At 36.3% G+C, this 15,124-nt stretch overlaps 1 protein-coding gene across 12 annotated transcripts in view; it reads right to left on the minus strand.

Moving 5' to 3' along the window:
* ERC2 (ELKS/RAB6-interacting/CAST family member 2) overlaps positions 1-15,124 on the minus strand; it is a 481,052-nt gene that overhangs the window by 244,226 nt on the left and 221,702 nt on the right. For all 12 annotated transcript variants that reach the window (XM_080384963.1, XM_080384960.1, XM_080384958.1 and 9 more), the window contains 3 exons: positions 10,125-10,262; positions 1,264-1,404; positions 567-707 (listed from right to left, as the gene is read on the minus strand). In XM_080384963.1, the coding sequence (XP_080241089.1) occupies positions 567-707; positions 1,264-1,404; positions 10,125-10,262 (420 nt within the window). The remainder of the gene's footprint in view (positions 1-566; positions 708-1,263; positions 1,405-10,124; positions 10,263-15,124) is intronic.

Genomic DNA, 15,124 nt, shown 5'->3' on the forward strand with positions numbered 1-15,124 from the left:
CACTACTTGCTGAATAGAAATACTGAATTACTAGCTGAGATAAGCTATGTATTATTTTGCTTAACTATCATAAACATGTTCCCCAGCAAAGCCCAAAAATGCTAAAATAAAACCTAGCTAGTGTTTCCATTTTGGAAGCAGATTATTTTTAAATTAGGAAGTACAGCATTTCTTGGATGAGCCTTTAATTTTTTCCCATGCTACTAACATTTCAGTCTGCTTCTCACAGCGATATAAATCCATATATATACAAATTGCTGGTTTGATAATTTCTTTTTGCCCTTCTACTTTCCCTCCAATGTCCTGCTGCCAGCTCATCTATTTGTAGCAGTTTCTCAGAATTCTCTCATATAGGTATTCAACATATTTTCTGAGGCTCATTAGTGGCTTTAGTACAAGCCTTGTAAGAAAAATTTACAGTATTTGATGCAAGCATCACCAAACAGCACAAGAGGGGTAGATTTTAGATTTACTCCAGAAGAGTAAATAAGCGCATCTTTTCAAAGTGAGGGGGTGGGATGTTGATTTTTGTTTTTCTGATTGTTTTTGTTTAAGATGGAACTTACCTTTTTCAACTGTGCTTCCAACTTACTACACTCTTCTTTCTTTTGTTCTATGGCTATTTCTAAAGACTTAAGTTTGGAGTCTCTTTTCAGCCCTGCTGATGCCAATGAAGATGCATGTTCTTTGAGATCGATTAAACTAGACTGAAAAATGACCAAGAATAAAAAGTTAATTCCTAGTCACCAGGACACTAACTTATTGCCAATTTAGTAATCACTTGGATACTGTTCCCCCTCCCCTTTCCCAAGAAGAGCTGACACAAAGATAAGCATTGATAGCAAAAGACACCATTTTGAGAATACAACCAATTGGAACCACAGGAGCTGGCATGGAGTGAAACATAGAAACATTCATAATATAGACAAGTTGACATTATATTCTGTAGGTACAATTACTTTGAAGTCTATTGCTCTTACTGACAAATGAAAACAGGAGCAACCATGGAATATTTGAGCTTACAGGAGGCTTATGTAAAGGGAAAAGTATGGATGATGACACACAACTACGCAAAAACTGAAGCAATATTTTACGTAAAACAGTGAGAACTATGAAAAATGCTTAAGAAAATAGCAGTTCAGAAGTTGACCACTGAGGTGTCAGAATTCCAGTACTTAAAATGATCGAAGGGTGATCCTAGCGCACTTTCTTCCATCATAGTGGCATAGATAGAAGAACATACATTTTACCGAAAAGACTGACCTCTTTTTCTGTCAGTTCAGCTTGTAAAGCATTTACTTTCTCCTTCAGGTCTTTGTTTTCTTTTTTATAAGATTCTATTTCTTCAAGTCTTTCTCTGTCATCTCGCTCCCTTTGCTCCTTCAAGCGCTCTATTATTCTTTCCTAACAAAGGAAAGGATTACAAAATGGAAAAGTTGGGAATCATCTTAAGAAAAAACAGAATCAGATTTCTTTACATTAAGTAGCACTCAGAAAAATCAACCTTCAGAAGCAGAAGATGACCAAGTTAATGATATTAAAGTCAATGAAAGATTTCCCCTGATTTCAAAAGCATCAGTTCAAGGTTCTAAATACTTGACAAGAGCAACATAATACAGAATTTCATTAAATATCTATACTGATATGAATATGTTTAGTCTTGTGATAGATATGGAAAGTTATTAATCTCAGTATTGTATTTCCTGTATTCATAGGCGATTGAAGTCTGTAATAAAGTTCAAAACAGAGAATCCATGACTGGTTTACTCAGCTTGAAGTTAGTTATGTTTTTTGAATGCTACTAGCTTCCATAGTGCTAACAAGAACTTTTCAGGGTTCCGAATCTAATTAGAAATCAAACACTTAGTAACTATCAGTAACTTACAGTTTATATGTTATATTTTCAGCAGACAAAAAAAAAAAATAAAATAAGGTTGTCCAAGACAGAAAAAGTATGCTGATACCATTTATGATATCCAAAGGGAGATATTTCTCCATCTAACTAACAGTAACCCTACACACAATTAAACTCCAATTTAAATGTGTTTAAATATTCTGCTGAGTTCCAGTTACTATTATAAGGATTACTGATCACCAGTCAAGGATTGGGTGATGAATTCAAAGGGTGAAATGTAAAAAGTAGATGCAGTAGTATGGTTTTATTAAGCTTTAATTAAATTCTTCAAAATAAAATTACACCAATAATTAAAGCAGGGGTCCTCAAACTATGGCCCGTGGGCTGGATATGGCCCCCCAGGGTCCTCAATCTGGCCCCCGGTATTTACAGAACACCCCACCCCACCCCCCCGCCGGGGGGTGAGGGGGGGAACCAAGCAGCCACAGATGGGCTCCTGCCACTTCACCCGCGCCCCGACCCCCTGTTTAAAAAGTTTGAGGACCCCTGACTTAAAGGATGCAAATTAATCAGAGAGAAATATTTAGGGTGAAGTAAAATAACTGCTAGAATTGCATTTGAATTTGGAATAGGTCAACTTAAGCAGAGTGTCAGGGGAACTACCAGTATCATTTTGGAAGTGGTAGTCGGGGGGCAGTGGAAGCAATATCATTTAGGAAAGTTAAACCTATACAGGACCAAACTGCATCCTGACTGATGAAGTTGTACACTACCAGTGGCATGGCTCAGGTACAACCATCAGCATACTCACAGATCCCATTCAAGCCCTTTTGTGCTTACGCTTGAAATCTCCAAGAAGGAGTTGGAGTGGGATTATTACTTACAATATTATTTCGTAGAACTGGACAAGACTGATGGAAACCTAGTACTATTAGAAAGAGAAAAATCTCATGCTAATACCCTGTGTCCATGATTCCTTATACTGCCGTATATATACACAAACACATACATTGGAGATATAGAGAGAGACAGATATACACACACATATATATACACAAAGTTTACATTTGCCCACATCAATATACTCTCAGCTGTGGTTATTGTATTTCAACAAACATTACAAAGCAAGCAACATTTCAGCAGGTGTACATTCCATTCTGGTTTGTAATAAACTTAGTGAAAATAAACTTAATGAAAGGAAAAAAATAATTAATTATCAAAGTTAGCTGAAGTAGCAACAGTACTTTTAAAAGCTTATATTGTTCAGACAATCCTGGTTATTTACTCTTTTTTTCCATACACTAGGTATGATGCTTCGTCAAGCCTTAGAGGTTCTTCTGAAGATTGCTTCTGGGCTTTTTAAAGCTCAAGCCATATTTTTCAAAAAACCAACTGTCAACATTGATATGCATAAAAAAAAGCCTAAACTCAAGCTGTGGTTTTCATCCTAGCAGTGTCCAACTTTGGAGACATTCAAAACCCTGCTGGACAAGACCCCGAGCAAACTGTTGTACCTGACCCTGTTTTCAGCAGCTGGGTTGGAGTAGATAATCTCTAGAGGTCTTTTCCAGTCTCACTGGTTCTGTGGAATAGGCAGAGACACTTTCTAGATACTGTACCCCAAACACTGGTTGTTTCTCTTCTGCTCAGTTTCTCTCCCCACCTTTTCACAATTCATCGCTTCATAGCACTGACCACATCAGCAACTCTGCTGACAATTGTCCACTGCCTCTGCTAGTTGTCTGCTCCTCCTTTCATACTGCATAAGCAAAGGAACTGCGTTCTACTTTCATTTTGCATCCAGCATTCCCATGACATCAAAGACTCCCTTTTATAATCTAGCTAACTGAACACACATATTACCAAATTAGCGTCACTGTAAGAATCTTCACAGAAAACAGAGCTCACTACTCATATAAAACATATATCTCTACTTATTTCATTCTGAAAGAAATACACATTGATGACATACCGTGTTCCACTGCATACCATAAAAAAGATAAAGGTAAACTAAAGGTACCAGGCTATCTGTAATTAAATCTGTTTCCAAGACAGTATCAGGTGCTTGAGCACTGAGACCCCTGGAACTGCAGATGTACACGACTGCTGGCTTCATTCAGCATAATGGCAAAATCTCCTTTTGACTCACACCTGGCAGGATTTCAGGTCATTACACAAATGGCAAACCAGCAAATATACTATTTGAAAAAAATAAATTTAAAAATAATAATTTTAAAAAATAAATTAAAAAAAATTACTATTAGCTGGCTTTTGCTATAAAGATTATGTAAGAAAAGGGTGATACTTTTAAAAAAGGAAAAAAGGAAAACCTGGGAAACTACAGGCCAGTCAGTCTCACCTCTGTGCCTGGCCTTCTATGACAGGGTCACAGTGTTGGCTGATAAGGGAAGAGCAACTGACGTTATCTACCTGGACTTCTGCAAAGCATTTGACGCTGTCCTCCACACAACACTCTTGTCTGTAAATTGGAGAGACATGGATTTGACGGGTGGACCACTCAGTGGATAAGGAATTGGCTGGATAGACACACTCAAAGAGTTGCAGTCAACAGCTCAATGTCCAAGTGGAGACAAGTGATGAGTAGCGTTCCTCAGGGGTCAGTATTAGGACCAGTGCTGTTTAACATCTTTGTAGGCAATGTGGACAGTGGGATTGAGTGCACCCTCGGCAAATTTGCTGATGACACCGAGCTGTGTGGTGCAGTTGACACGCTGGAGGGAAGGGATGCAGTCCAGAGGGACCTTGACAGGCTTGAGAGGTGGGCCTGTACAAACATCACAAAGTTCAACATGGCCAAGTACAATGTCCCACACCTGGGTCAGGTAATTCCCAGGCACTAATACAGACTGGGAGGAAAATGGATTGAGACACCACCACCACCCCTGGAGGAGAAAGACCTGGGAGTGTTGGCTGACAAGAAGCTCAACCTGACCCAGCAATGTGTGCTTGCAGCCCAGAAAGCCAACCGTATCCTGGGTCGCATCATAAGCAGCATGACCAGCAGGTCGAGGGAGGTGATCCTCCCTCTCTGCTCTGCTCTGGTGAGACCCCAACTGGAGTGCTGCATTCAGCTCTGGGGTCCCCAACATAAGGAGGACACAGAGCTATTGGATTGAGTCCAGATGATGGCCATGAAGATGATCAGAAGGCAGGAGAACCTCTCCTATGAAAACAGGCAGAGAGAATTTGGGTCATTCAGCCTGGAGAAGGGAAGGCTCCAGGCAGATCTTACAGCAGCCTCCCAGTACCTCAAGGGGCCTGCCAGAAAGCTGGAGAGGGACCTTTCACAAGGTCATGTAGTGATAGGACAAGGGGTAATGGCTTTCAACTGGAAGAGGGTCGATTCAGATTAGCTGTAAGCACAAAATCCTTTACTGTAAGTGCGGTGAGACACTGTCACAGTTTGCCCAGAGCAGCTGTGGATGCCCCATCCCTGGCAGTGCTCAAGGCCAGGCTGGATGAGGCCTGGAGCAACCTGGTGTTAGTGGGAGGTGTCCCTGCCCATGGCAGGGGGTTGGAACTAGATGATCTCTAAGGTCCCTTCCAACCCAAACCATTCTATGATTCTATGGGATACTAAATAACTTCAAGATGTTTCCTAGTTAAAAATAGTATTAATTTCTTAATTCCTTGAATATTAACATTAAAATGCCAACCTCTGCTAAGTGGAATAGTTTAATAAACATTCAGAATCCACCTAGTTATATTCTGACTTAGTCTTATACCAATTCCTTCTTGAAGATTTATTTACCTAAATGATCTTTTTCTTCTATATCAAATTAAACATAACGCTATTTCATCTTACTAATGAACAGTATAATTTTTTTCTCAATCACAAAGGAAGACTAATTTATCTGTCAGCTGCATAAGGCTAAATGCCAAAAACCTGTTAAAAGGCCCTAATATAACATGTTTTACTTGATTAACAGCTAACTTGCAGAAGTCCCAACAATGTGTTCTTGTTTCAGTCTTATTTGCATTTGTGAGCTTTCCTTATGCACTAATCTAGGACCTCACAGGTCTAATCTATTTGCACTTTATCACAGAAGCAGGAACTGATTTGCCACAGCATATAGCTCTATTATCAGACATACTCAGTTGCTTATCTTCTGTATACTGCTACAGTAGGACCAGCTTTATAAATATCAGCTTCATGAAAGCAACCTCTTGAGCTGCTTTGGCCCAGCCCAAGAGGCAAGATATTTTTTGAAAAGTTTGTTGTCAAAGCATCAAGGAAGCCGATAGCACTTTTGCTTATTCTGATTTTCAATTATTTTTTTTTAATAGGAGTAAACATACTTTTTGTTTCTTGCAATGTAACCTTTATTTTTATTAAGAATTTTCAGTGCTTAGGAGAAACTCCAGACTCAGGGGTAAAGAACTGAATAAATACCTCTTCCTGTTAATTCATTTAACAGTGACTAAAGTTGTGCTGATTCGTTTCTTATTCCTGACAAGAGAACAAAGTGTATCAGCGATATTGCCAGAAATATACAAGGATTAAAAGAAGTCTATTTCAGGAAATTTTGATGCTGTTTTATGATGTCTACAGTAATTACCTAAACACTAAGTATCAAAGAAAATCAGAGACAGATACTTGGAAAAGATCTGTTTTCATGAAGAATAAGGAGCCATATTTTCTAATTCAGAGCCAAAATCTCCATCTGAGTATTTTCATGAACAATGCAGGAAAGCCATAAATGCTCCAACATCTGAATTTTGGACTTTTAAAACAGCTGCACAATTCATTCATATCATATGATCATGTTTTAATATTTTTTTCTTCTTATAGAAAACAAGAAGAACAATTGAATTCAATTTTAGTGAATTGTGGCTAACGAAACTGGTATAAATTTAATTTCTATTTTAAAAGACCTTCCCATGATGCTCTGGGAGTATTTTCTTAATTATTTTTTAAATTAAAATTCTAAAACATATTGAATTGACAAAGAATTAAGGTAAAGCCAAAACCTGTGTCTAATCTCAGCATATAAAGCAAAATTATATAGCTGCAAAGTAGGTCTGATAAAATTTCCAGGAAAAACAAACAAACAAACCCAAACAATGCATTCCCATGGAAACCAGGTACTCCTGAATGAAAGCAGCATCCTTTCTTGACAGCATTACAAATTTAAATTATATGGATGCACTTTTTAATAAGAAACTATCACTAAACTAAGGATTCTTCATTTGTCCCATTTGTACAAATTTACCCCATATTTCCACCAGTATTTGCAGTGGAAAAAGTTAATAACTATTGATAAAGTCTGTAGGTCTTAAGAATGCTACTGCAGACAGGAGTAGGGATAAGAAAGGTTACTCACTGAGAGCAGCTTCGATGAATTGGAAAACTGGACACAGATAGGAATGAGGCACATATGTAAATATAAACTGGCAAGGTATTTAGCTGCCAGAAGACAAAAGAAAGCTAGAAATAATAATTCATTTGAAACTTCTAGAAGATGCCTACTGGCTTCTTTCAATGTGTAGTACATCTCAGACTGAGAATCCTACCCTTGAAAGCATGACCTTCAAGAAACTTACAACAGGAAAGAAATTCTGCATGATTTCTCTGCACAATAAACAATCAAAATGATACAGAGAGATGCTTTTACCTTGGAAACTTCCTCCTCATTGTGTCTAATGCTCTAAGATCAGGTACCTTGTTTCTTAAAAGCTCGTATTAATTCTACTCTGCAGTGTTGATTTTCTCCTTTTTTTTAATCTAATATACTAATCATTCCTCAACTGTAAAAAGATTTCACAGTAACACACAGTTACTAGTCACACATTAAAAGTTAGAAAGCTCATTTGTAGGAAAAAAGGCTATTATTTAATAATTATATGTATCTTTTCCTTAGATTAACAAAGTAGCATTTCTGAAGTAATATAGAATGATAAGCATAACACTAACATATGGAGTACTTCCCTTTATAGACTACCACCTAACCTAATCTCTCCATAAGTGATTGAAACAGTCACCAGAAACCACAGCACAACTCAGCTTCACGCCACTTCTCCAAAGCACTGGCTTACAAAAGATACCATTGCCTTCATCAGCTGCAAAAGGACAGAAATCTCTGTGCCAGAGGGAAATATCTCATGGCATTCATTGTGCATGTGTCTTGGAGTAGCCTGCACACACTGCAGGAAAGATGCCATTCGCAGCTGACTGTATGTAAGCAAAGTGACTACTTTGTACCAAATTCAGCCTTAGGGACTCCATGTAAGTTCTAATCAATTCCACTTGGAAAAACTACTAATCTTTTAACAAGTGTCTGTTCATATATATCCATGCAATTCCAAATGGGGGAGACATGAATTGCAAAACTACATTTGAGAGAAGGATCTAAGTTTATCTAATTTTTCCAAAACATTAAAACTAGCATCATTTATTGGACTTTGAACCTTCATTACAGCAATTAAATAAAGCTCAAAACAAAATTCCCATACCATCAGGGTCCCTAGTGTTCTCACATTTCAAGTTATCATGCATACAAAGAAATACTACAGTACAGTTTTTAAACTCTGGGACATATCTTCACTATGATATAAAAAAAAAAATGTATCTTTACTTTTGTAAAATTTCACAATTTGTATGCCTGACAAGAACAGAATATTTTATTTTCAGATACATACAAAACTTTTCCAAAACTATCAAAACTTTAACATTTATTTATTAGTCTACATTTATTTCAACAGATTTTAAAATAGTACTGGTACAAAATTACTTGAAAACAACTAATTACCACTTATTAATTTGAGTTAGGTTTTAACCCAGTACTTCTTAATCTTTGTATTTCTGGGAGTGAGAACTGTTCGATACCTCCACACTAGCTGCTTCTACTATGAACCCTGGCAAACCGTCACTAAATATTTTCAATAGAGAAATATTACAATTGAAGACACATTGCAACTTAGCAAATTACCCCAACTAAGAAGTATTGCGTAAGTGTATTTTCTCTGAATTGCTGCAGATATAGCCAAGGCAGAAAATTGAATACAAGATTTCTTTGGCTTTTGACAACCTGCTTCATGCTCAATTCCACAGGGGAACTGGCAAGTTTGCAGTGTGGCACTCACTCTGTGTTCTACAGTAGCATGATGGTTAAAGGACTGTTTCAAACTCTCAGCTGCTACTATGAGCAACTTAGGAAAGTGACAACACAGACTAATCCAGAAAAAGATAGTTTACAAGGAGGAAACACAGATTAAAGAGTACTTTGTGTCACTTTTTAATAATATGCTGTGAGACTGGTGAGCACTGTGTTCAGATTAGCAATGAAAGGTTAAAGGCATGTAACTTTACTGGTTTTCTCTGTTGTTGAGCAAGCAAATGTTAGTAAGGTGATTAAACATACAAAGAAATCAAAAATCCAACATTAGCCTTTTAGGTGTTAGTGCTGACACCACAGTGGCATTTTAAAGTCATATACAGTCATAAATACCTTCACAGGATTACACACTGCAGAATGGCACTTAATACTTTAATTAGTTGTGCTCACCTGTGCACATTTAAGCAAGATATATTAAGATCTGTGAGCTGCAAAAAGTTGATACTTGTACTAACTTTTTTGGCCTATAAATTAGCTGGGATTACCTTGTATTCAAAGTTAACTGGAAGAAAAGCCGTGACCTCACTGAAACTGGTAGGAATGGTACTAATTTAAACAGTCTAGATTTATCCCTTCTGCTAGGTGCTTTCAAATTAAAGGCATATTGGTTTTAAAGAAAAGAAATAATCCTCTATTTTGTTATGAAATACAGTTTCTCTTATAAATTAAGTGAAGGAAACCAATGGTGCTAAGAGCAGGCCAAGGTAACAGCTGGTACCGCCACTTGCTGTTGGCTCTTTAGTTAGGCTTTACTTAATAGGATAAAAGAAAAGGGTAATCAAGATCATAAAGCCATAAAAACACCCAAAACTCTACCTTCTTTAAGTCAGGTGTCCATGCCTTTCAGTTCCTTTAGAGAACAATGACTCATGCCATTGACTAAGGGAAAACCTTCTCATGTCCTGGGCCACTTACTCCACCCCCGTTTAAGAGGACATCCTGCTTTACGTTAGAGTCCTGCTTCAGTTCATCAGCCCAGAATCCTTGCTCATCCTACCAGAACAGAGCCACCTGCTTTCCTGACAAGGCCCATAGACTTTGTTACAGGTGTTAGACCAGCCAAAAAAGACATTTTCTGGACACACTTCACCCACAAGAGCAGCACATAATGCTGTGCCATGAGAAAACATTACCTTTTCTGATAGAGCTTCTTCTAAGGTTGCTAGTGCTGTGTCTGTGTTACTAGAATCCGTCTGCAATGACTTCACCCTGTCTTTTAGATTCGTTAGCTGTTTGTCTTTGTCCCTAAGTTGCTCCTGTAGGTTTTCAATCTGAAAATAAAAGCAGATGATAATATTAATCAACCTAGTCTTAACATTCAAAGAGGGACTTGGGTGCTAGGACCAATATAACATAAACATATCACATACATGATACACATGCCTTAGTATACTGCCATTTCTAGATGGTAGAATATAAACAGTTTTTTTACTTCTGTCCTTTCTATTTTGTTTTCCTTTGCTAAAGTATATCATTTTCTAATAAACTATAGGAAAAAGCTCAGCGCAGGCAAGTGTTTTATTATTTAAATAGTTTCTGATATTAATCGCTTTAGTTTAAGGTACTGCATTATCTCAGTAATTCAAGGTATGTGTGGAATTACCCCTTTAGATTATTCTAGTTGCAATAAGAAGGACAAAGAAAGAGAGAGGCAAAACGAGTTCAGTGAGCCTTAAACTGAGGAAGAAGAAAGATGATAACCTACCTATATAAAAATCTCTTCTTCCACGATGCCCTGTTGTAAAGGAATCTCAGCTCAACAGAGATCAGGATGTTTAGATTTCAAAAAGCCAAACCCAGAAATAGACAAAAAAAACCCCACAAAAACAACCAAACAACCCAAAGGCCACCATTTCCATTCATGTTCTTCATCTCCATGAAGATATGTCGCTCTATTTTGGATATTACAACTGCTTTAAACAGGTCTGGTTCTTCCTTTAGCAAGAATTTAAAGATACTGTTATGATACTCATAAACATACTGGTTTGTTAAAGAGGTTATGATTTACTGTGGTTAAGTCAGAAAGGTTTTGCACAAAAACTTGTCCACAGGACCATGTGTATTTTGGAAGTAAATCTGAATAAAAGCACACAGCTTCTGATTGTCACAGCAATCACCTTCTGTGGCTCTAAGGCACTATGACCTTACAATGCAGACAGGACACATGGTATATCATATGTGTAAAATGTTATCAATTGTCTGTCAGAAGAATCAACTTCCCTCCATTCTATGCTCTCAGTGCTACTCACTATTATGCCACTGGTATAAAACCAAAATTTGTTCCACAATGCTTACCACACAAAAATAGTAACAAGAAAATTAACTGGTCTGTTAGTTTAGTATGGCACTTTATATAGTACAACAAAATATGCCTAAATCCATAAGGTACCATTTCTTTAAAACTGGTGTTAAATATGCCGTTAAAATTAGAAAAATTTTTACTATCAACAGAGATTCAAATTATGACTTTCATCAGTTATTTTCCACTTTGGATCACATTCTGTTGCTACTGAAATGAAGGAATTTTTACTGTTCATTTGATAATGTAATGTAATTTTTCTCATGGCCACTGTCATCTCCACTTAAAGCAATTCAAATTTTAAAAGAAGCAGGATCCTTCATAACTACTGTTAAACTATATTTAAAGATTTTTTTAGCAACCTGAAGCTCAATTCAACGTATGTACAGCTCCTCAGAAGTCAACAGTTATGTCAATAAAAATTTGGTCTCTATATGCAAAAATGTATCAGCATAATCAAACACACCTTAATTTGGAGCACACTTTGGTAAAACTTGTCCTACTACTACATTATACATGTGCAGAAAAATAAGCCTGAAGTTAGGTTTTGACATCACGTACATCTATAATTAACAAGCAAAAATCCACAGCACAACTGTGTTCACTGTATAAAGTTTGCTTAAATAAAATCAAATTTTAAAATAACATATAAAAATTAAAATTAAATTTGAAAGATCACATTCCAATTAGAAATTCTTTATAACAGTATGGCAAATGCAAGCATTGTACCTCTTTTTTTTTCTTTTTCATCTAGATAATTTGATATGCAAGATTACGGCTATATGCCAAAGATTCCACTTGCTCTGCAAAACAAAAAATAGTAAGGTATATATAGAAAGGTTTTTTGGGAAGAGCTGACCTAGAATAGCTCACTTTTGCAAACGACCTCTCATAATATTTTTCTTCGTGTGTATATTTTATACAGATACAGAAATGCGATACATGTGTTAATGAGTTAAGAACTTTTTATTTTATGGCATGTGTATTAGTCACATCTAAAATTACATTAACTGGCATTCGGAGGACTGCACACTGTTTCTTTCTTTATGTTCATCCAAGTACTAATGATTCCAACAACTAACTACCTCATGACACCCTGTGGAATACCTAAGCAATTGCACATTTCAGCTTTACCAAAATAAATTCTCAAACAAAAAGGAAATAAAACACGAGAGTGAATATTGATTACATGTTCTTTGAAACAAAGTTAAGATCTGGTCCTTTATTATCATCAGCTTGACCCACCATTTCTAGGCACCCTAAATTAAAGAACTTATTTCCTATGCACAGTGCTTATCTGAATTCCACAGCATTTGCACGATTTCCTTCCTCTTAAAACTAATTTAAAATATGATCCAACCCTTAACCAAGAAAACATGTTCTAAAATTATTCAGCATTTACAAAATTCTTTCCTCAGAGGTAAAGAGAACAGGCAGCAAATTAAAAACATCCCCACTGAATAACAACTGCTTTAAAATAAGTCATATGGACATTTAAAATAGTCCATAGATAAAATAAGAGGAAAGGATCTGATTATTCTTCTATTTGTGCTATATAAATCTGAAGGAAATACTTTGATGGGAACAGGACCACACTGGGGTATGTGAAAGTAAAAAAATCAGTATTGCAGAGTACTGCAGAGTGTGTGTTTGTTTGTTGGGATGGGCACGGGACTATTAAAGATTTGCTAATGCAGACAAGATTTTATGACCAGTTAATCACACAAGAGTTCTCTCAAAAAGATTACAGGAGACAAAGAGATTGAGCAGTCTGACATGCTAAAACCTTGGAACACAAGATACGATTTAGTTCTTCCTGGGTTTTTTAAACCCAGAAAGAACAACAAACCCTCTGGTAACCTCTGTCATTCTCCAACATATATTTGGGCACAGGCATGTATGTAAGGATACAATTTTATTGCTGAATAATGAATGACTTCTGAGCATGCCTGAATTCAATTTATGACAGGGACTGTTAAGACTTTCTTAAACCTCAAGCCCTTATATTTTTATCTGACAGGAAATTAGTTACTGTGTAGTTTTGTCAACATGTAATTCTTACCTCTGTAAACTGCTAGGTCCTGTGCCATGAGCTGTGTGAAAAGAAAGTGCTCCTTTCTTTCTGCATTTCGGGAAGTGGGTATGCTCCCAGAGCTGAAGACAGGCTTCATTCCTTCTTAAAAAACAATACCCTTACAGACAAATGCCCTTGCTATGAGGCATCCTGTCAATAAACTGCAAGTGCTAATCTTGTCACTTTTTGGTGATGGTCTCAGGAATGCTTCTTAAATACTCAAAGGATTAAATTAAACCTCACCCCCCAACAGGCTTTAAAATTCTACACTAACCCATCTTCCCCCCCAAAAAAATTACTTTCATTATCAAAGTTAAGGGACTGTACTATGGAATTTGCAAAAAATTATATAATAAAAGACAATGTCCCATGCTATAACAATTTGCCTTTAGAGATATGGGTTAAAGAACAGGAATTTAAGACAGTGTAAGAGAATTTATCAGAGATTTACTAGGCCTCGCTCATGAAACCATAGAGCCGTATACTCAAACTTAGCTCCATATATCTTCCTCTCTGCTCTGTATTTGGGGTTTTAATAAGTCAGACAAGTATTTTGTAACACTAGCTTCTTTAATCCTAAAATTAATTTAGCTCTATTCTAAATTTCTCTAGGCAGAGCTCTTTGAGACTCATTTCATCTTAAAACACAGGTCACGTCTGTTCCAGAGAAGTAGATCAATAATATAAGATTAGTCTAAATTAAATTGAAAATTGAAACAAGGGGGGAGAAACAGAACTTTTGTATATATCACTTCACTGTTTACTAAAAAAAATAATAATCTTACTACTTTAAGAAAATTAATCCTACTGAACAATTTCCCAAATGCTGTTACATACTACTTTAAACAGTTAACAGAATATTACAAGAAAAAGAGATTTAATAAACAACTTTCATCAAACGTGAGCATTAACTATGACTTCTTTAAACCTTAGTATTCATTCTCACATTTTATCTCCTGCCTCATAGCTATACATAACAAAAGCCAAAAAAGCATAACTATTAATCAAAACAGGGAAAAACAGTTATGTATCATTCAAATGCAAATACTCAAGATTTCTAATTACAAACATTTAATATTTATTAATAAGACCAATGATAAATGCTCTGTCTCATATGGCCCTTTTCAGAAACACATCAGTATATCCCAAACATGGGTAGTGACCCAGTAAAATAGATATGCTTACAGATATCCAAACATCTCCATTCATTTATGGGTGGGTGTGTGCATGCATAATTTGTAATGAAATGCCCAGAAAAAACTAAAATCATTTTTCTCTACCATGGCTGTAAAAATATTACTACCTGAAAGCTCAGTATACAGAGATAGAGTTTTTTGCCAACACTGGATATTTAGCCAGAAGTTTTTACTGAATGATGTACAGTTATTAAATCTAAAGCCAGTCAACGTATTTTAAAATTAACAGGCTTTACAGCAGCTGTTTGAAGTTTCAGCCAATGGGACGAGAGGAGGAAGCTACAGCTCCGTAGCTTTCCACTAACATTCATGATATGACCTAAATATATTTTTCAGTTTGAACAGGATTTCAATTAATAAAATTACTTAATTGAAGGGCAACTTCTGCTTCAATAGTTTGACACTGCAGAACTGCCTTTTGTTTTGAAAAAGACTAGCTCCAAAAGTGCTTCATCATTCAGTACCACTTTCACTTGTTTTTTCTTCCTTTTAACTAGGTAGACAGACAAGCATTAGAGTTAGGAATATTTTTTCAAAAGTGAAAATAAATATACATTTAGATTA

The sequence above is a fragment of the Falco punctatus genome (genome assembly GCF_963210335.1).
Source record: "Falco punctatus genome assembly, chromosome: 4".
In the NCBI taxonomy this organism is placed as follows: Eukaryota; Metazoa; Chordata; class Aves; order Falconiformes; family Falconidae; genus Falco; species Falco punctatus.